The 23,388-nt window shown below is 43.0% G+C and overlaps 1 protein-coding gene across 2 annotated transcripts in view; it reads left to right on the forward strand.

The window, feature by feature from the left end:
• tmeff1a (transmembrane protein with EGF-like and two follistatin-like domains 1a) overlaps nucleotides 1-23,388 on the forward strand; it is a gene marked incomplete at its 5' end in the record, with an annotated part of 54,086 nt that overhangs the window by 18,959 nt on the left and 11,739 nt on the right. For both annotated transcript variants that reach the window (XR_013767392.1, XM_079173964.1), the window contains 5 exons: nucleotides 2,510-2,619; nucleotides 6,934-7,063; nucleotides 12,838-12,867; nucleotides 17,267-17,363; nucleotides 18,220-18,368. Coding sequence is in view for 1 of the 2 variants with exons in the window: in XM_079173964.1 (XP_079030090.1) it covers nucleotides 2,510-2,619; nucleotides 6,934-7,063; nucleotides 12,838-12,867; nucleotides 17,267-17,363; nucleotides 18,220-18,368 (516 nt within the window). The remainder of the gene's footprint in view (nucleotides 1-2,509; nucleotides 2,620-6,933; nucleotides 7,064-12,837; nucleotides 12,868-17,266; nucleotides 17,364-18,219; nucleotides 18,369-23,388) is intronic.

A 23,388-nucleotide genomic window follows, 5' to 3' on the forward strand; every position in this document is an offset into this window, starting at 1 on the left:
TAGAGGATCAGGACTACACTGAGACTGGTTCATATAGAGGATCAGGACTACACTGAGACTGGTTCATATAGAGGATCAGGACTACACTGAGACTGGTTCACATAGAGGATCAGGTCTACACTGAGACTGGTTCATATAGAGGATCAGGACTACACTGAGACTGGTTCATATAGAGGATCAGGACTACACTGAGACTGGTTCACATAGAGGATCAGGACTGTGAAAGAGTTAAAGGATGTGCAGAGATGAAGTAGACAGAAGACGAGGTGTTGACGTCCGTCTCTCCTGGAGAGTTGAGGGGGGGTTAGATAACAAGGGGGGGGGGGGGCATGACGAGGGGGGGAGGGGGGGTAGTTCTGCTGTTACGCTCCGTCAGCTGCTTTAGTTCTGCTCTGATACCAAAAGAGGGAATTATGTGCATTTTAAAATCCCTGTTTCTGTTGTAAAATGTATGAGGGCGAGGAACCTGAACGCAACACGGGCGGGGTCGACCACACACACACACACACACACATATATACACACACACACACATGCACATATATACACACACACACACACACACACATATATACACACACACACACACACACACATGCACATATACACACACACACACACACACACATGCACATATATACACACACACACACACACACACATGCACATATATACACACACACACACATGCACATATATACACACACACACACATGCACATATATACACACACACACACATGCACATATATACACAGACACACACATGCACATATATACACACACACACACATGCACATATATACACACACACACATAAATATATCAGCAGAGCCAGAAAACACTCGTTTCATTTACATTCCTGTTTGTCGCCGTGAGGTTTAAAGACGTGTTTGTTGTCGTTTAGTGTAATCACACACACACACACACACACACACACACACACACACACACACACAGTTGATCAGCAGCGGGTTCTTTCTTTAGTCGATTAGTTGTTTCTTGGTTTTTATTTGACTGACTCGTTTGTTATGAGCACATCTCTGTGAACTCTATATTTGTCGTTAACTCATCGATTAGTCTCGTGTTCGTCGTTAAAGGATGTTTTTGTCGTCTCACTGACCGGCTGCTCACGTGATCCTTCTGTGAGAGTTACTCTGGTGTTTTGCTACGGCGGCTCGTCACTATTTAGCAGCTTTTATTTTGAAGTGTATCGTCTCTTCTGCTGCTCGTGTTCAGACTGTGGACAGATTTATAACTTTAATCAGCCGCGAACTGTGACGAAACACACAAACATGAAATATGTATTATTGAATTCTGATGCTTTCAAACCCCAACGTCAGCGACAACAAACTCACACGTTCACCAGAACCCACCAAAGACAGAAAATCAGCCTCCGCTTCAACAACTGTTTAGTTTTTCTCCCAAATTGGATGAACTTCCGTTTTTCATTTCCAACTCAAAGGAACGTGTGATTGTCTCGTTCCTTCACTGGTCTTCATTGTTCCTGCTGCTCTCTGATCTGCAGCTGCTCGTCACTGCGGCGGCGGCGGCGGCGGACATTTTTAGGAATAATGGAGGTCCGCAAACAGTAATTACAGGCCATTACACGGCTCTTCAAAGCCCACTCAGCTGTGGTGTGTGACACTCACACACTCACACACACACTCACACACACACACTCACACACACACACACACACACACACACTCACACACACTCACACACACAAACGGAGGCAGGAATCTTGTGGCTTTTATCTCAAAGAAAATGTGGATAATTTAAGTCGGCTGCACATTTCTGAGTCATGGAGGCCTGTTATCATCAGACCAGACAGGACTCCCTTCACAAGCTGCCAGAACAGTGTGTGTGTGTGTGTGTGTGTGTGTGTGTGTGTGTGTGTGCTAATGTGTATGTTAATGTCTGTGTGGATTTTTTTTCCCCAGATCTGTTTCCAAATATGAAAAACCATCATAAAGCCTCAAATAAGAGCCTCGTTTATTTATCATTTAGCAGCGATCAGAATCTGTCCGGTGAGAGAATCGCTGGTGATCAAAACCTTCTGTCCCGATATCTATATCTATAGATCTATAGATATAGATCTATATCTATAGATCTATATCCCTCTATATAGATATCTGCCAATGATAGAATCGTCCCCAGACGAGAGTCTGAAAGAGGAGAAGTGACTCCGCTCAGGATCACGTCAGATGTTCCTCAGGTGTAAACCTGTTGTTCTCCGTGGTGTGAAGCCTCATTGCTCCGTCTGATAAACACTCGTCTCCTCTTGTTTGTGCTCTGCAGAGAAATATGTCCATATTTCCCCTGCAGCTCTGCTTTTATTGTTCATAAACTCGTGAACCTGTCCCGGTTTCATTTCTTGAGTGAAAGCGTGATCAGAGGACGGAGGTTGTCAGAGTTTAGGTGTGATATTGATCTACCTGCTCACCGCCTGTCTCTTTCCTTTAACCCTCCGTTTAACCCGTTGTGTTCCCCTCTCTGTGTTGTAGATCTGTCAGAGAAGAAGAGCGACCTGAGGGTCTGCGATGACTCCAGCTGTCGATTCGGAGGCGTCTGCAGAGACGACGGAGCTCAGCTCAAATGCGTCTGCCAGTTCCAGGTAAGAAGAGATCAGCTGGTCCTTGTTCCTCCTCTTCAGTCTGTTATTCTGTATGTTCTTACTGTCAACAACTCTGAGGCTCTCAGCTGTAAGCTTCATCGGTTCCTACTGAAGATATCACAAATATATCATTTTTATAACAAATTTTGCATTCGTTGGGGACTATTTTCAGTGGCGGATTAATCCAACCAACCAGTCAGGGCAGAGCCATCGCCATCTTGGTTTCTTGGTCCTCATTGTCGTTTTTTTGGCCGACGCCATTTATTTTTGGTTGTCATCGTCGTTTTTTGGCGATTGCCATCTTGGTTTTTTTGGGCCTTCAGCATCTTGGTTCTGGCCGTCGCCATCTTGTTTTTTTTACAACCAGAAGTGTAACGAGAGGGCGGAGCCAAACAAAGCTGAACACTGAATAAGACATTTTTAGGCGACCAAAATATTGCAATTAAAAGCATCCCCTGCTTTATGGTCTGTTTGACTCTAAATGGACCATCATTTACTAAATGAACATCATGCTGTATTGAAGAAGACTTGAAACTAGAGATTGAGACCATAAACTCATGTTTACAATGTTTACTGAGGTAATAAATCAAGAGAGAAGTAGAGTCATTTTCTCATAGACTTCTATACAACCAGAGGAGTCGCCCCCTGGTGGACACTAGAGAGAATGCAGCTTTAACACATGAAGCTTTGACTTTTCAAAACCGGAGGTTGACGCCTGGAAATAACTTCTGTTACGATTTGGCGCTATGAATAAAGTTGAATTGAAGTGAAGTGAATCCACATTTGGTGCTCTGGTGAGTATTTGTGGCGGCGGGACGATGTGGGAGGTGATCTCCTTTAAGCACATCAAGAACATGACTGTGCTGCTGTTTGTTCCACTGATATTAGACTAAAATGTAACTGCTCTCCAGTCAGCTCGTTGTGTTTTTGTTGCATATCTTATCCCAGTTTGAAACCAAAACCGTGGAGCTTCTGTGATCTGAAGACCTGCATTCGTTACCCGTGTCCACACAAACAGGACTTTCAGTTTCACGACTGAATGCAGAAGCAACATCCAGCAGAGTTATTGTCTCTCACATCATCATCGCCGGAGGAGGAAGGCGAGGAGACGAGCAGAGGACAGGAAGCAGCGTCGTCCCTAAACCTCCGGAGACGTCTAATCGTTGAATCAACAGCGAAGATTCCCGACAGATGTGATCAATACTAATGCAGCTTGACTTTAATTCTTTCTTCTTCTTTCTTTCTGCTTCACTTTAAGGAATTTCCTCTGAGAAAGACCGGGACACGTGCTCCGAGTCCATCGCAATGTTGACTCAATCACCTTCGTCACCTTTTAATAATGACTGTGAGCTCACAGCAGCTTTACGAGGACTAGCCGGTCCTTTATGGACTCCGTGGGCTCCGGCTGACCTTCTCCCTCATTGGTGGAGATTGCGCGGTTAAGGACTTTCTGTTTGGATGCCGCTTGATCCTTTGGAGCACATTTTCACCCGAGGGAAAAGTGTTTTATGGTGGTGGACGTGCGAATGACCCGTTTAAAAAGAATCAACATCACAGCAGCAGAGGAAAGATTCTTTCTTCAGAGCCACAGAAGACATTCTACAACCACTCTCACAGAGAACGACTCTTCATAATGGGTGTAAACCCAGTGTTGTGCTCAGGGATTTACAAACTCCTTTAAGCTGGTTTCAACCCATAGACTGTATAAGAAGTAGACGTAGTCACACTGACCTCAACCGTTGGTTTTGTGGACTATGATTGTGAAGGCTAGAGTATGTCATTTTGGCTGTATCCATCTTGGTTTTCGGCCGTCGCCATCTTGGTTTTTGTCCGTCGCCATCTTGTTTTTAGGCAGTTGCCATCTTGGTTTTTCGCCATCGCCATCTTGTGTTTGTGGTCGTTGCCATCTTGGATTTTGGCAGACCCCATCTTGGTTTTTTGTAGGGCTGCAACTAACGATTATTTTAATAATCGATTAATCTGTCGATTATTTGTTCGATTAATCGATGAATCGGATACAAAAAACAAAAAAGCATTAATTTCCAACCCTTTAATCAGAAACAGAGCCTCAGTGCACATTCACAGAGCAACACATCTTCACAAAGTGCACAAACAGGTTGAACATCCCTGACCTGTTAAAGTCATTATTTAAAATAATAAGTGGACTAATATCAGGAGTGGGGTTCAGCGGGTTTACCTACGCCTCTCAGTGAAGGGTAGACACACACATCGCGTTCATCGCGTTTGGTGTTCAGACACCTTACGGTGAAAATAATACAAATCGCGTAAATCAACTTCCGGTGTTGTCGTGGCAACGTTTATACGCCGGTCAGCGTCAGCTACAGAACCGGAGTCCTGTTCCGTTATTCCTGCTGCTGTGAACACTCAAACATCTCCGCCACTTATTGAGCGGCGTAATAATCGCAGACACAACGAATCGATAATGAAATTCGTTGCCAACTCTTTTAATAATCGATTTTTATCGATTTTATCGATTCGTTGTTGCAGCTCTAGATTTTTGCCTTTGCTTTGTTTGTTGGACCCATCCACCTCCACGCCCACCTTCCCTATCTGTTCATTTATTTATTTTTGTTCATGAATTTGTTTGATTTCTCTTTTTTGTTAAATGATAATCCTGAATAAACAGGAAATAATGTGTTTTTAATGCCTCTTGGTTTCAATAGAAATACATAAAACTAGAAATAAGAGTAGAATAAATATAGAAACGATGAAATAACCAGATTCACAAAAGTGGAAAGAAGACAAAAGTCCAAAAACAAGGAAGAGAGCTGCTGCAACCTGATGATGATGATGATGATGATGATGATGATGATGATGATGATGATGATGGGAGACAGGAACCACAAACGTGTTGCTTCAACACTTCTTCAAATCTAATAATGACCAAGAAAAGACTTGAATGTGAAGAAGACAAAAACTGAGCGCAGCTTTGAAGATAACAAGCAAAAAGACTTCCTGCTGCTCGATTTCTGAACTCTCTGAGCCCATGAATCTGTCCCCGTTGTGCCCTGAAACCTGGATTCACTGGTTTCAGTCACTGGTGTGCTTCCATAGCGCTGCAGCAAACGTCACCGCAGTTGTGAAGTGTTCCTCTGTGCAGAGGTTGCAGAGCAGAGGTCGGCTCTGCGGGGGATTCCTGCTCAATGATTGATGGCTGTGAGTTAATAGAATATGGATTGCTGAACACTGATATGTGTCCTTGGCAGCTGCAGTTTGTATCTGACAGCAGAGTCAAGTTGTTCTGTGCTAACCGTCATGCAGAATGAACGGAAACCAGTGATCGTCCTCCTCTTAGACCCTCATGATGTAATCCTCCTCTTTCACTTTTAAACTTCCTCGCTGGCTTCAGCCTGACATTGACCGCTGGTTTACAGCAGAGTTGTGTCGATAGACGATGATCTCGGGCGTGGACGGTGGTCAATAGCCGACGAAATTTGGCTTGTTTTCCCTTTCATGTATAAAAGTATTATTATTATTATTATTAATATAACGCTAATTATGGCTGTACCAAAGCTGATGTAGGAAAATAAATGAAAACAACCTACATTCTCTCTAGTGACCACCAGGGGGCGACTCCTCTGGTTGTATAGAAGTCTATGAGAAAATGACTCTACTTCTCTCTTGATTTATTACCTCAGTAAACATTGTAAACATGAGTTTATGGTCTCAATCTCTAGTTTCAAGTCTTCTTCAATACAGCATGATGTTCATTTAGTAAATGATGGTCCATTTAGAGTCACACAGACCATAAAGCAGGGGATGCTTTAGGGGCGGGGCTACACAGTGATTGACAGGTCTCTACCAGAGACGTATACGGCGTCTCTACGTCACTCCTCCTCAGTCCACATATGGTCACTTCCTGTTCACTGGTTGTTAAAAATGCCATGATGGCGAAAGACGTATTCCGAGATGACGACGGACAAATTGTCGATCTCGAGGCTTCAAAACGTCCACAAACTAATGAGCGACGTCACGGCGACTACGTCCACTTCTTACAGACAGTCTGTGGTAGACACGTGATCAGAAGTATGATTTGTCCTTCACACTTGGAGAAATCACATTTGTGTTGTAATAAAGTTATATAAGGACAACTGGGGCTCATCAAGTTATTCTTTCATTCAGAGTCAGAATGAGCTTTATTGGCCTTTTATGTGAAACCGTTAACACCTGATGGATCTTAACCGACTTCCTTCGTCTTCCGTCTCTTTTTGGAGTGAGTCCAGTGTGTTGTTTTTAATGTCCAGCGGTCACATTGAGACTTGATTAACATTTTGATTGTGTTTTGATTTCCAGTGTCACAAGAACTACATCCCCGTGTGCGGCTCCAACGGAGACACCTACCAGAACGAGTGCTACAGGCGACAGGCGTCCTGCAAACAGCAGAGGCTCATCTCGCGGGTGTCCGACGGGCCGTGCTCCGCCGGTGAGTCTGCCAGGAAAAACACCGCCGGGTCAGCGCAATGGAAAAAAAAAGCTGATTGATTGAGGGCAGGGGAGTTCAACCAAAAAAAAAGTGAATTACCACTCTTCGTTTATTGATATCGACCAGCGGGAGGCGTTTGTGTGAGGACATCAGTCAAGCGTCCGTGAAGGTTTCAGTCATTTTAAAAAAAGGGGTTTTCGTCAAAGTGTCGTCTGAGGAAGTAATTCACCTTCTGCCTCGTAAAAACAGACACAACTCGTCTTCTTTTGTTTCCGAGCCGTCGTGTCGTAAACGTTTCGGCTTTTTATCGTCCGTCAAATGCTGGAGAGCTAATGACGAAGTGAGACTGTTGAGGTGACTCTGCTGATCAGATGACCTGTTCTGAAGAAGGGTCAGTCCACACATTAACAAAAAACATTAAAAGTAGTTTGGAGGTCTAATTTTAACCAGTATAATTAGCTTCATTGGCCTTAGAAAGACAAAGACAATGAAGCTGAACAAAAAGGTGAAAAGAAGGTGAAAAAAATAACTGTTTTTGTTTATTATAAAGAAGAATAGAAGTCTGTTCTCGTGTGGACTTTAATCCAGTCTTTTCCCGAGAGTGTTTATACCAAATCCCGCCCAACTGTGCTGTGATTGGCTAGTACTACTGTGCTGTGATTGGCTAGTACTACTGTGCTGTGATTGGCTAGTACTACTGTGCTGTGATTGGCTAGTACTACTGTGCTGTGATTGGCTAGTACTACTGTGCTGTGAGTGGGAGGTTGAAAACCCCGTTAGCGTTTGACAAAAGGTTTATCATAAATAAACGGCATCGTTTAAAGTATTTTCAGATGTTGAAGTAATAATTTAAAGTGTGCAGCTTCACTGCGACTCTATCAGGACAAGATGATCGTTGTATAACGAGACTGTAAGCGTCTCACTAATATTATTATATAATATATTATTATTGTACGACTCACAGTCCGCCGCGCTGCAGCGTTTAAGTTCACCGTCAGTGTATTTTTTAATTGACTGAACATCAAACGCTCGTCGTAGTTTCTTCCTCTGAACTCTGGAGAAACGTCGTCAGTCCGATTGATTTCAGACAACGAGCCGGTTAATCAGCCACAGATCAATTTTAATTAGGAGCCGGTAACGTCCTCCCGAAGCCGAGAGGTTCTCAAACCGGAGTGCAGGGACCCTCCGGGGGTCCTTCAGAGGTTACAGAAGTGAAATGAGGAATATTTTAAGATCACTCAGCGGCCCTTTTAGTCCGGGAGTCTGTTTGATAAATCCTTGATCAGCAGGTAGTCAGAGAACTTCGGTTCATCTGTCTGACTACATTCTAAAGATCACTGAGACATCTTTAATGCAGGAAATATCACAAGTCAAAAATGATGTCTTCAGACTGTCTTCACCTTGGTTTTGACTGCGTTTACATGCACACGAACATTCCACCGTGATTCCTAATAAGAGCTCATGTAAGCAGCATATTCTGTTTGGATATTTCCTGATGAAGACATATAATTCAGGTTTTAGCAGCATTCTTTGTCCACATGGAGCCTTTTTCTGCAAAAAAAACGTCCGACACGTTAACGTTAACGTTAAACAGCTCATAATTCATCTCTAATATCTATTTACATTCATGTGAAAACATCTCCTTCAAACTACTGGATTTATTCAAGTTCATCACCAAAACTACATTTTACAGATGACACGTGAACACATCATGATAACGTTATAATGTAGCTTCAACCAGTACTCGTGTTCACTGAGCAGAGCCTGAAGGCATCATGATGTCACTGAAGCGAACCTCGTTGGTTAGCCGTTAGCGGTGCTGCTAACGTTACTAGCTCTCCTCCTGTTGGTCTAAACACTGATTGGCTGTAACATACAGACAGAGATTCCTTGTTTTACAGTTAGAAAAGGAAAAACAGACCAAGAGTAGACAGACGTGTCTGCACACTATGCAGTGTAGAGTTTATTACCCCAAAACCTACAGGTGTAATGTTCCACAGCTGGATGACCAGCAGCCGTAAATCAGCTCCATGCTGAGGCAGAAACAAAGCGCTAACGAGTTAGCATTCTCCTCATCAAACAGCCGGCACTCTCTGGATTCAAACGTCTCTGCAGGCCAGTCAGCCTTCATGTTCTCCTCCCGCTCTTGAGAGATGTGATGGAGAAACTTACAGCAGCGGTGGCGACGATGATGGCGGTCAACTCCATCTGCAGGGGCAGTGGCCTGATTTCCCAGGAGGCCCCGCCCCGGCGCTCTGCTCTTATTGCCCCGTTACGCCGGGGACCCCGGCGCCGCGATACATGTCGTCTCGCTTCCCTCGCCTCCTTCTTCAACTATTGCAATTTCCTCTCCCCGAGATTTATGCTTCCTGTAATTGAAGCGTTGGGGCGGCGGCGGTGCAGATACTCGGCTGAGTATATGTTCCCCGAGCTTCTCTGACAGCGCAGGGCCAGGAGGTTATGGGAGGGCTGAGGCCTCCTCGCTGGGGTCTGATCTCAGGTCAGCCGGAGGTCTGAACCCCCCCCACCAGCCACAGGTCAGAGTTATTACTCTTTAAAACCTGTGCTGTTGGCTTCTGGACTTTACTGGCCTGTTGAAAGAGGAGAAAGGAAAAGAGCAGATTTCACACGGGTGGATTATAAAAAGAGGACGTGACACGAAAAGTCTTTTCTTAACCTGAACTTTGAAGGTTTCGTCTCGTGTTTTCTGTTCACAGAACAGTTTCAGATTCAGGCCATTTTGGTTTTCAAGTCATCCCAAAGCTCAAGAATGAACTTCCTGAAGTGGAACAATGTTTTCTTTTTGGAATGTGTGTGAAATGACCCTTAAAGTTGGACTGAAGCTGCTACTAAACAGCTGTTCTGTCCCTTCAGTGAATGCTGTGGCCTTGTTCTTTATTTTTCTCTTTCGTTTCCAACCGTGAACTGAAGAGAAAATCGACCTTTTGTGTTTGATCTTTTTTCTTTTAAAGGCGTAATTTAGTTATAATAAATTAAATTGTCACACCTGCCTCCGCTGATCTCCGTCAAGATCCAAAAGAGCTGGACCAGAACTAGAGCAATAAAGGTGGTTTTACTGTTCATTATCTCTCACATCGTGAAACTAAAGGTAGAGAAACATCAGAGTGATTCACGTGTTCTGCAGCAGAGGAAGCAGTAAAAGCTCCGGTGTGCTTCATTAAACACGGGGTCGGCCATGTTTAATTTCCTCAGCAGGCTTTATTGACTCGGTGCTGCTGCAGAGTTTCTATTCAGCGTTTGTTACAAGATATATAATGTTCCTGTGTGACCCGAATATTGATACTTAAATTACAGATATCTGACTGTTTGAACTGTGATTAAGAGAGATTTCTGTTCTCAGTGTTTTTCATTCATAGACTTTGAAGATTATTCATCAGTTTTTCTGCAGTTCGACTCGTTCCTACTTCCTTATTGCTTACCTACCTCTTTCTATGTACCTTCCTTCCTTCCTTCCTACCCTCCAACCTTTCTACTTGCATTTCTACCAACCCACTTCCTTCTTTCCTTTTCTCCGACCTTCCTACAGCTACCTTTTTCTTACTTCCTACCTTTATACCTGCCTACATTCCCTCCTCTCTACTTTCTTCCTTGTTTCCTATATCCACTGTCCTTCTCTTCTCTCTTCCCACCGACCTCCTTCCTTCCTTCCAACCAGCCTCCTTCCTTCTTAGCCTCCTACCTTCCTCTTCCTTATTTCCTTTCTAATTAACCACTATATCTATCCTTCCTCATCTACCTGTCTTCCTACCTACATATCCACTACCTTCCCTTTGCTCCTTCTATCCTTCCTAGTTATGAAACTACGTAGCTACACTACCTCCTTCCTACCCTCCAACCTGTCTATCTTTGCTCCCTACTTCCTTTTCTACTGACTATCTTCCTTTTCTTCCTTCTTTTCTTCCTTCCTACATTTTTTTCCTGCCTACTTTCCTTCCTCTCTACCTTCCTATCAGTTCTTCCTTGTTCCCTACTTATATCCACTGTCCTTCTCCCTTACCACCAACCTCCTTCCTTCCTTCCTACCTGCATATTCATTGCTTCCTTTCTTCCTATCCTACTTTCCATCCTCACTACCTTCCTACCATTTCTCCCTTGTGTCCTACCTTTATCCACTCTCCTTCTCCCCTACCTTCCTACTGACTTCCCATCTTCTTTCATTCCTTCTGACCAGTCTAGCTTCCTTCTTAGCCACCTACTTTCCTGCCTTCCTACCTCTATCTTCCTTGCATCCTACCCACTTTACATATTGTCCTTTCTTCCTTCCTTTCCTTCGTTCTTTCATCGTTAGATTCTGATGAGTTGGCGTAAATACAAACGCAGACGTGTGTCGTGTTAAATAACTAAATGCTTCATGTGTTCATGTGTTCATGTCGTCACTTAAGATGAACAATCTGTTCATTCTCCCTCATCAGCGTGTTTCACCTGCTCGTCTCAGAGTCTTTTCCCCTAAACGTTAAACCTAAAGCGATTTTCTCGTTAGTAAATGAACATTATTCTCACCCAGAAGAGTTTCTTCTCTCTAAATAGTTACAGCCGAGTTCAACCTGCAAAGTCTCAACGTTTAGTCAATAAGACGCTGACAGAACCATTAATATCTCCGCTCACTCTCGGCCCATTTCTGCCTCCTTTTTCCATGAAAAAACAATCTCGTCGTGACTTTGTGAAGGAGTGCGGCAGCTAAAGGTGAAGTTTAATTGAACAGAGCAGCCAGTTGTCCATTTGTTAATGCCGCGGCGCCGTGCCAGGAACTCCAAACACGGCGTCCATTTCCTTAATTCAAAGATCCTGAGCCAACATTTTCACCGTCAGTCCACTTTCCTGAGTGAGCTGCAGGACGTTTAGTTAAACCTGCTGCCAAACACAACTCTTTGATTATCAGTTACTGATTTCATCAACGATCTAAAATCAGGGGATGGGTTTGTTATTCACTGCAGACAGTGTGTTAACTTCAAAGAGAGAAGATCTTTGATTTCTTGTTCAACCACAATGACTCGTGACTTTACTTGACTTGAAAATACTCGATACCGTCCCCCAAAGATTAAAAAGCCAGCTGGATAAAAAGGATACCAAAGATCCTTCTGTTCGTAAACAAAGAATGTGAAGTGGTCAACAGAAAAAAGAAAGAAGTTGAATTGCAGTATTTAAAACCAGCGTGTCCTCACACAACTGTTCGTATAATCGTTTATGGAAAGTTCGTGCATTTTTCTACAAAAGTCCAGCAACAAACATTTTTGTTTGTTACATGAATACAGTCTTTTCAAATTAAACTTCTGTCTTCACAAGAAACTACTTAGTTAGATTTAAGGAGAATACCGTGGTTAGGGTTAAAATAAGTTACGTGAGAAATGAATAAACCATCGTCCGTCTCCTGGAGGACAGAATCGACTTCCTCTCCCGTCCACCTGGCGTAACTTTTTGCGGACTTTAAACTTACTGGTGAATAATCACGTGGATTAAATACGATTTGTGCATTTATTTTTCGTAAGTAGCTACGAACGCTGTGTGAGAACAGCCTGGCAAAAACTTGCGTGTCTAAAACTGCAGACGGAGACGTAAATGGCGTTACATTTAGAGCACGTTACGACTTGTTCAGGACTTTACAGCCTTTATGCTAAGCTATGCTAACCGTAAAGATGTTGCAGGGGACAGCTTAACGTCAAAGAGCTCCTGTAATTATGATGTGACCCTTGATAAGTGTTTGGTTCTTTATAATAAAGACATAACTGGTTGTTGTGTCTCTTGTGTCTTTACAGATCCTGGTTCTGGTTCAGGAGACGGAGACGGTGAGTTTTTTCTTCTTCTTCTTCTTCTGTTTAATTTCACTTTTACAAAAAGTCAAACACAAATGAATTGCAGCCGAAGTGTGAATGAAGCGTTTGAGGCTCTTTGATTGGTGGGATAGTATCTCCTCTCATCAGGGTTGTGTGGAGGTGTTCCGTCTCCGCATTAACTCCTCTGATGAGCGGAGTGATTTCTTTCTGGCCTGCGGGAGTCGAGCTGAAAGCCTCGGCGTGGCCTAATTTGGCAACAGAGACATTTTGCGACCATCTGTGAGCGCCGACCTCAGCGTGTGTTGTTTAATACGCCTGCTGTGGTGGTGGTGGTGGTGGTGGTGGTGTGTGGGGGTGTAATTGAAGGGGATCTCCACCATCTGCATCAGGAGGAAACGGTGAGTTTCCTGCAGGCGATCAGTTATTGAACCTGACTGTAGCTCCTCCATGTTTGTCTTTTACTCTCCGAACGGGAACACACCTGTCGGCTGAATCAACATCCACCTGAAAAGCGTTTCCCACTGAGAGAACGGAACGTTTGAAGAGTCTGAAGTGACTCTTTTAGCAGCCTGGTCTCACCGAATGAATGAAAACCTGCGAAAAATAAACGAGTAATTCGTTGAAATCAAACAAAATTGCAAAAAGATCGCAAAACCCACAGGGCTCAAATCCTCACGGCTCAAATCCTTCAGCCTGTTAAATGAGAAGCTATGACTTCCGTACTGAAGTTCCCTCATTTTCATAGTTATTTTAACCTAAACTACTTTTCCAAACTTAAGTATTTTCCTTCTGAAGATGGAAGTTTATTTTGAAAAGGCTGTATTCGTGTAACGAGAGTGAACTACTGCTGGACTTTTGTAGGAAAACACACAAGAAATGAGGAGAAACTTTCCCGTAAGACACACCATTCAATGTAAATGCACATGCGTGAATATGCAACACTGTGAGCAAATAACGCAGAATACAAAGTGAGGATTACTACTTGTGGTGGAGAGAAGGGGAGGTGGACGCGTCAAACAAACAGGACGTTCAACGAGCAGACCGGTGTGATAAAGACGCTGATAGAGACGTATAATCATTAACTAACGATGTCCGTACGCGACTCTACATCCTCACTTTGAACATCTGCAGCAGCCAGTTCCTTTATTCACGTTTTAATATGATTATTGCTTCAGATATCATTCAGATATAAATCACAGGGAGCTACTGAAGTTTCCTAGAAAAAGATCTGTCTGGTTTCATTTCAGATATGTTGAATATTAACATTAAAACATGGCGTCTGTTCTCTTCAGACAATAAATAAATATTATAATAAATAGCCACGTTTACGTTTACAGGCTGGTAGTAATGAGAGTTCCTTCTGAACAGACTCCAGTTATCACTACTTTGCCTGTTTCGCTGCGTTAGTATTTTCATTCTTAGAGTCTATTTTTAAATAGAACGTCTTTAAATCCTTCCCTGTCTGTTTGACGACGCTGAATCGAGCTGCCGGAGAAGAAGAACAGAGCGGTGCGATGTGGTGAAGCTGCTCCGATCCCGTTCGGATCCTTTAACCTTTGCAGCTGACGTCTCATTAGCCTCCTGCCTCCACCATGAGCCTCGCTGACGCGTCTCACAGCACAGTGGAAGCTCAGTGAAGCCATGTAGCAGTCAGAGACTCAGTCTGGTCCCACTGAGGTTCTTTGGTACGAATGCATCACGTGGGTCTCTCCTCAGTCAGGCTGCTGAAACCTAATGTGCTGTGATCCGTAGATATCCTATGAAATGACTTTGTGCGTGAACATGAACCAGGAAGTATAAAGAGCCACGCGGGGCAGCTGGGAGGTTGATTAGACTTTAACACAAGAGACAGATGTTTGTTCACGCGGGGAACAAAACCCAAATGTTTCAGACGGAGACCACGACGGGGTGGTGTGTGTGTGTGTGTGAGAGAGAGAGAGAGAGAGAGAGAGAGAGAGAGAGAGAGAGAGAGAGAGAGAGAGAGAGAGAGAGAGAGAGAGAGAGAGAGAGAGAGAGAGAGAGAGAGAGAGAGAGAGAGAGAGAGGCAGCAGCATCATCATCCTGTCGTCTTCAGAGTCGAACAGAAACAAAAGAGCTTCTCTGCTGCGGCTCCTCGTCGATCGATCGGCAGCCTCCGAGCCCCGACTGAGCTCTCCATGTTCAATACATCCACCCACAGCAGGCCGATCTGTCATCCAGCAGGCTCTCTCACACACACACACACACACACACACACACACACACTCGTGTTGTTTTAATCATGATGTCGCTCTTTAAGTCACATTTTTCTTGCAATAAGCCAGAAGAAATCTGCCCCAGAGAGACGTCTCATTCATATCTGTAATGCAGACATGCAACACCTGTTACAGGTCTGCGTATCTAATATCAAAGATACTGAAGCTGTGGGTTTTTGATGTATTTTGATATTTTAACAGTTTAAATTGTTCTTAGCACGGCTAACGGCTAACCAACAGGAGAGCTAGTAACGTTAGCAGCACCGCTAACGGCTAACCAACAGGAGAGCTAGGAGACTAAATGTATTTATCAATAAAAAATACAATCTTTTATTTCCTTATTATTTGAATTGTGTATTTTTATGCTAAAACACAATAAATCCCCGTAACAAAGTAAATGATCAGCTGATCTCTAAATGTTATATTTGCGTTGCTCCCATGATGCTCAGAGGGGTGGAGGAGGCGGCTGTGGCTCAGCTGCACAGTGAGATGAAGGATACTTCAGCCAAATGGCTCCTGAGTGTGTCCTGCATTTGTGTTTGTACTTGAACATCAATCTGAGAACCAAACCAAGTTCTACACCTTGAGAGAGACCTTTTCAAGGCTTCCTTGCTTCAGACGGGCCAAACTTCACCTCCCACGCTGTTGTGAATTAAAACAAAACCCCTTCAGGTTCACACGACAAAGCTACTTGGTTCGGTTCTGTAAAGGATTCTGGTTTAGGTTCACATAACATTCGCTTGTTACGTAACAAAAGTACAGTAACATGTTTGTTTGACCCTTTCATGGCTCCTCCCTACGTCTCCTGCTTCCGTCACAGTTACTACGACGCTAACGTCTGTTTGAATTGGTATCGGTGATGAAGACCGATTAACAGCAGGACTAACGAGTTATCGAACTAACTCTCTGTTAGTAAACATTTTAGTTTCACATTATATTTCTATATTACTCAGAGGATCTCCTCCATCGCTGGTTGTTCCAGTTGCTTTGCTTTATTACTTTTTGATGATAAATTATTATTATTATTATTATTATTATTAGACTGCAGTGGAAACAGCTGCTGCTGACTGTAAGTCTGCTCACAGGATTTAATAACTTCAGGTCAAAGTCTTCTCTGTTGTCTGATGTGGATAACTTCCCCTCGACGGCGCCGAGCTTCGTTACACGACGACACTTGATGAGTCGTAAAGGAAACGTCTCCCCTGATGAAAGGCAGCCCTGAATAAATCCCGGCGCTCTTTTGGTGTTTGATGTTCCGGTTGTTACCGCCTCGTCTGCTCTGAACTCGCTCTCTGCAGGAAAAAATGAGCGCCGTCATGCGAGATGACATTAACCCCCCCCCCGTAATGACGATAATAATAACAGTAATATCATAAGATGATAATGTGCGTGCTGTGTTCCCATTTGGCCGATAAGCTCCAGCAGCCTCTGCACACACTCGGCCGTGTCTGATGGGAAACGCGTTGACGGAACAGAAGCTGGAGGTTGTTTTGCTTTTGGAAATGAAATCAAGTCGATGTTCTGGAGAGAAGTGTGAGAATTAATGACAATAAAAAAAAGCTGATTGTGTTCTTGAAGTATGAAAAACATGAATAAACAAAGAAGCAGTGAAGCAAAGACGCCGATGTTAAATTAAAAAGAGCTTTTATTTAAACGGGATGAGGAAGGTGCAGCATGCACAGCTGGATGATCACAGAAATGTCACTGATTGTAACACAATTTAATACGTTTTATGATTCTCAATGTCCAATACGTTTCCAATTATGAATGCAAGCAAGTTCTCCACAAAGACTCATATATTCATTTAAATATAATGTAGTTTCACTTTTGTAAAACTGTAAATTTGGTAAATTTGTTGGAAGAAAGTGAAGCAAAATCTCTGCTTGATTGTCAAAAGAAGAGCATGTTTTCACGGTTTTGACGTTTAATGAAGATTTATACTTCTTCCACTACATCTTTAGGGGTAATGTGGTTTATTTGATTGAAGGTGTTTTATTACTCTTAATAAGCCCTAAAGTGATGAATAAGGGGTTTGGAGGTAATGTCTGCATAACTTCATCATAAATCAACTTTTCTTCTTCCAGCTTCAGCCCCCGTGATGACGGCTGAGAGCTGATTTACGTCGCTTTAATTTCAAACGGTTTTCTTTAATTGTATTTTGATGTGATTTGTTCCAGATGACGAGGGTTCAGCCTCCGACGTCGGGAAGAAGTTCACCAAGTGCAGCACGTGTAAATACGGAGCCGAGTGCGACGAAGACTCGGAGGACGTCTGGTGAGTGTTTCAGAGAGACTCTCTGCAGCTGTGAAGGATTTCACTGTGAAGTTTAGAAACGGTGCTGAACTTAATCAGGAGCCACAACAACCACATTCTGCCATGTCTGGTTCAGATGGAAAACCCCTAAAATAAGGATTTGTTTTTGAGTTATTGTAATAGAAATTAAAAATGTTTTTTCTATTGTTTGAATTGAATCTCTTAATCTGACCCTCGTTTTAACTTTCATTGGATCAGAATCAGTTGATCATTTGCAACTTCTCACTGAAGTTCTCCAGAGCTGAGCGACTGTTGAAGAGGACTTGAAACTAGAGATTGAGACCATAAACTCATGTTTACAATGTTTACTGAGGTAATAAATCAAGAGAGAAGTAGAGTCATTTTCTCATAGACTTCTATACAACCAGAGGAGAGAGAGAGAGAAGGACACTTGACTTGCTTTGCTTAAACTTGTTAGATAAAGTCAGAGAAATGTTCATGATACTAAACAAAGGTTAAGATAATCTAACGTGTCCGTAAGAATTTACAGGACTCCAGTTCCAGAAGTTGTGATTGTACCTTGTTAAAAATAATCCTCCTGACAGAAATGTTTGGAAAGATAATAAATATTTTACCGTCTGTAAGAGTGAGTCTGTGAATAAATCAGAATATGAATCCTGCTCTGAAATGTACCTTCTTGATGTCTGGAAAAAAGGACTTCTGGAGTCGTGAACTTTATCTCTTGATGTGCAGACGCCCAGTCTGTGGTGAATTAATGACCCGTGTCTTCATTTAGAAGTCTCTAAAATGTGCTTCAGCTAACGATTCGGTGCTGATGAGCAGAAACACTGACACACGACTCCCTCTTCTTCCTCAGGTGCATATGTAACATCGACTGCAGCGGCCACAACGAAAACCCGGTGTGTGCCACCGACGGGAACTCCTACAACAACCCCTGTCTGGTCCGAGAGGCGTCGTGCATGAAGCAGGAGCAGATCGACGTCAAACACCTGGGCAGGTGTCCCGGTGAGACACCTGATGTGTTAGAGCTAATCCTATCATCCTAACTCACACAATGATGCTTTAATATAGAAAAAACTGATCAATACCAACAATTCAATACTTAAATCAATACATATTTAATCATGATGTATGTATGACCCATGACAGAGGTTAGATTGATGCGTTATTGGTCGCATTAGGTCGTCGATACCAACACATTTATCGATACCCAATTTTATATTTTTATAAATCATTTTTACAAACACTCCTTTATTACCGTTTGTATACTAGTTTTTCAGAAGTTATTATTAAACCCTGATGATCCGCCTCAGGTTTCTCACCAAAAACTTAATTCTACAAGATCACATTTGAACACATCATGATATCGTTGTCATTAACAAAGACTAACCCGGTAGTACAAAGACTAACCTTGTAGTACAAAGACTAACCCAGTAGCACAAAGACTAACCCAGTAGTACAAAGACTAACCTCGTAGTACAAAGACTAACCCAGTAGCACAAAGACTAACCCAGTAGCACAAAGACTAACCCAGTAGTACAAAGACTAACCTTGTAGTACAAAGACTAACCCAGTAGCACAAAGACTAACCCAGTAGTACAAAGACTAACCTCGTAGTACAAAGACTAACCCAGTAGCACAAAGACTAACCCAGTAGCACAAAGACTAACCCAGTAGTACAAAGACTAACCTCGTAGTACAAAGACTAACCCAGTAGCACAAAGACTAACCCAGTAGCACAAAGACTAACCCAGTAGCACAAAGACTAACCCAGTAGTACAAAGACTAACCTCGTAGTACAAAGACTAACCCAGTAGTACAAAGACTAACCCAGTAGTACAAAGACTAACCCAGTAGTACAAAGACTAACCTCGTAGTACAAAGACTAACCTGGTAGCACAAAGACTAACCCAGTAGCACAAAGACTAACCCAGTAGCACAAAGACTAACCCAGTAGTACAAAGACTAACCTCGTAGTACAAAGACTAACCCAGTAGTACAAAGACTAACCCAGTAGCACAAAGACTAACCCAGTAGCACAAAGACTAACCCAGTACTACAAAGACTAACCCAGTAGTACAAAGACTAACCTCGTAGTACAAAGACTAACCCAGTAGTACAAAGACTAACCCAGTAGCACAAAGACTAACCCAGTAGCACAAAGACTAACCTTGTAGTACAAAGACTAACCCAGTAGCACAAAGACTAACCCAGTAGTACAAAGACTAACCCAGTAGTACAAAGACTAACCCAGTAGCACAAAGACTAACCCGGTAGTACAAAGACTAACCCAGTAGCACAAAGACTAACCCAGTAGCACAAAGACTAACCCGGTAGTACAAAGACTAACCCAGTAGTACAAAGACTAACCCGGTAGTACAAAGACTAACCCAGTAGTACAAAGACTAACCCGGTAGCACAAAGACTAACCTTGTAGTACAAAGACTAACCCAGTAGCACAAAGACTAACCCGGTAGCACAAAGACTAACCCGGTAGCACAAAGACTAACCCGGTAGTACAAAGACTAACCCAGTAGCACAAAGACTAACCCGGTAGTACAAAGACTAACCCGGTAGCACAAAGACTAACCCGGTAGCACAAAGACTAACCCGGTAGCACAAAGACTAACCCAGTAGTACAAAGACTAACCCAGTAGCACAAAGACTAACCCGGTAGCACAAAGACTAACCCAGTAGCACAAAGACTAACCCGGTAGCACAAAGACTAACCCAGTAGTACAAAGACTAACCCGGTAGCACAAAGACTAACCCAGTAGTACAAAGACTAACCCGGTAGCACAAAGACTAACCCAGTAGCACAAAGACTAACCCGGTAGTACAAAGACTAACCCGGTACAACAACATTGTTCCGCCAATCAGTCATTTTCTACAGAGAGTCGTGTGATGACAGGAACGTGGACGTTTGTTGGGTCCCGAACAGGCTGGAAAATGATGCGTTCACTGTCACATAAACGCTGTATATTTGGGCTCTTTTTGAACCTTCCTCCCCTCAGGCAGCCTGCCTGTGCTCTTCCACATAAACCTGAGATAGTAAACTTGACATGTTTTGCAGCTCAATGAAGTTTTTACTGACAGTAAATGCATTTTTCTGGCGAACACTCATATTATTCTGTGGACAGTTTGAATCCTGTGGATTGTGTTTGCAGCTCTTAAGGGCTCACAGGGTCGACCTCTGACCCCTCCTGGAGTGAGTCTGAGAGCAGATATGGGCCTTACTGGGTTTGTGCTGATGCCTCGATCGCTGTTTTATTGAATCCAAATTGGAAAATCCCATCAGCCGGTCATCGGCCGGTTGAGCTTCAGAAAATGTCCGCCGTAGCCTGGGTGAATTATGAAAGAGGTTCTTCACCAATAAACCTCCCCGTCTAATAAAAGCTTTTCATGAGAGTCCACTTCACAGGTTTGGGCTCTGACGTTTTACTTCATTTATACTTTTCATTTCTCTGACAGCTGGTTTCATTTGAGATTCTGTTTTTCTATCGGTGCTTTCTTCTTTGTTTTCTTCACCACTATGCTCTGCTTCCTTACATGTGTTTCTTGTTTCTTCTTCTTTATTTCTCTTCTTTCCTTTAGTATTTCCTTCTTTCTTTCCGTACGTTTTTACTTCTGTCTTTCTTTCCTTCTGTCCTTCATTCTTTCTTTTATTTTCTTCTTTCTACTTTACATTTTTCTATCTTTCAATACGTCGTTATTTCTCTCCTTAAGTCTTTCCTTCTTTCCTTTAGTCTTTCCTTATTTAGATTATTTCCTTCTCTCCGTTTGTATTTTTTCTCCTTCAATCATTCCTTCGTTGTTTCCTTCTCTCATTCTTTCTCTCAGTGTTTCCTTTTCGTATCTTTTCCTTGGTTCCTTCAGTCCTTCCTTATTTCTATCCTTTCTTCCTCTTGCTCATTTCATTCCTTCCTTCTGTCCTTCCCTCGTCTCTTCCTCTCTCTTGTCTCTTTCCTTCTTGTTTTCATTTGTCTTCCATCTTTTTTGTCTCTCTTTCGTCCTTCATTCCTCCGTTTTTTTCCCGTCTTCATTTCTTTCCTTCTTTTCTTTAGTCCTTCCTCCTTCTGTCCTTTTACGTGTCCTTAGTTTTTCCTTCCTTCTCTCTTGCCCTCTTTCCTTGTGCCCTTTTGTCTCTCCTTTTTTCTGTTGTCTTCCCTTATTTATCCGTCCTTTTCTTCCTTCCTTCCTTCCTTGCTTGTTTTATTTTGTCCTTCATTCCTTTCTATCATTTCTTCTTTCATTTTTTGTCTTGTCGTCTGTTTTTCTTTCTCACCTAGTTCCTTTCCTTCCTCCCTTCTTTCTGTTTTGCCTCCCTCCTTTGATCACTTTCTTACATCCGTCCTTGTTTTCTCATCTAAAATCACATGACAAAGCTCTCCTTCACTGTGTTGCATCATATTTTTAATTCGCCTCAGCGAGACATCCAGAAAGTCTCTTTCTCACGTTTACATGTCATTCGGTTGTCGCTGTTTAATTCCTCCACCTCCAGCCGTGCTGAAGCGCTGCAGACGGAGGTCATTACTCCACATTAAGTTGCTGATGTAGTAAAATGCAGGATGGATGTGGTGAAACACCGCTGACTGCACAACTGAGAGCCTTTCATCTCCGCCATAAATCAGCCTCATTATTGAAACCGTGTCAGACAAATGAATGTGTCTAATCACCAATGTTTCCAATTAACCCACAAACCGAGCGTGCAGTTTTGTTTCCGTGTGATTCCACGAGGCATTAATCCGAACCTCGTTAACACGACTGCTGCTTCTGATGTCTTTAGTTTCACTCTGACGCCACAAATCTGTCAGAAGTCACTTTGTTCTGCTGCAACAAGAGACGCATGTTGGTTTTTTCACAACCAGTGAACAGGAAGTGACCATATCTGGACTGAGGAGGAGTGACGTAGAGACGCTGTAGAGACCTGTCAATCACTGTGTAGCCCCGCCCCTAAAGCATCCCCTGCTTTATGGTCTGTGTGACTCTAAATGGACCATCATTTACTAAATGAACATCATGCTGTATTGAAGAAGACTTGAAACTAGAGATTGAGACCATAAACTCATGTTTACAATGTTTACTGAGGTAATAAATCAAGAGAGAAGTAGAGTCATTTTCTCATAGACTTCTATACAACCAGAGGAGTCGCCCCCTGGTGGACACTAGAGAGAATGCAGCTTTAACACATGAAGCTTTGAAGAACTTTAAAGAACCGGAGGTTGCATTCAGTCTTTTCAAAATAAACTTCCGTCCTCAAGGGAAACGGCTTCATTAGTTTGGTTTTGGTCTGGTTTAGTTAGGTTTTCAGAGATCATGGTTTTCGGTTAAATTATCTTTGTGGCGTTTACTTAAATACGGAAGTTAAATCAACAAATAAATCGACGTTGATTCCTCGTTTCACAACAGTCTCTTGGGTGAAAGACCGGTTCCTGTTTGATTTATCCACCTCCCTTTCGTCCTCCATGACTTTTTTTCTGCGGTCTTTAAACCTCCTGGTTCACGATCACGTGGATTATATATGATTTGCTCTCATGGGAAATCTACAAATTACAGTGCATTCATTTTCTGTAGGTATAGCTTTGTATCTTGTTGGATGCAAACCTCATTTGCAGTCAGTTTGCTGATGTTTTTTCTCTCAGCCTCAGCACATCCTCTAAGATTTACGTCCATCGACTCACCTTGAATCGCAAACGTGTCGTCTTACCGGAGACGCCCTCCGTCTCGGCCGGCGTTGGCAGGAGACGGTAACCCGGCAGGATTTATGGATTCCTCGTCAGTGGTCGCGGCTTCAAGGTGGCCGGTGACTGAGCGTCTGATTGGTTCGGGGAGGTGGAGGGCGTCTAGCACCCTGAGGTGAGGAGCATCTGCCCTCCATCCTCAGGGCGCCCGAGCCAACACTCACCAAAAACCAGACTCTGTTCATTTTCATGATCACCAACATGAAATAATATAAATATCGTATTTGCATAAAGCTGGCCGTTGATTGGCGCCTATTTCTGCAGGTTTGACTGTCGTAACGTGT

Source organism: Pholis gunnellus, assembly GCF_910591455.1.
Source record: "Pholis gunnellus genome assembly, chromosome: 14".
Classification (NCBI taxonomy): Eukaryota; Metazoa; Chordata; class Actinopteri; order Perciformes; family Pholidae; genus Pholis; species Pholis gunnellus.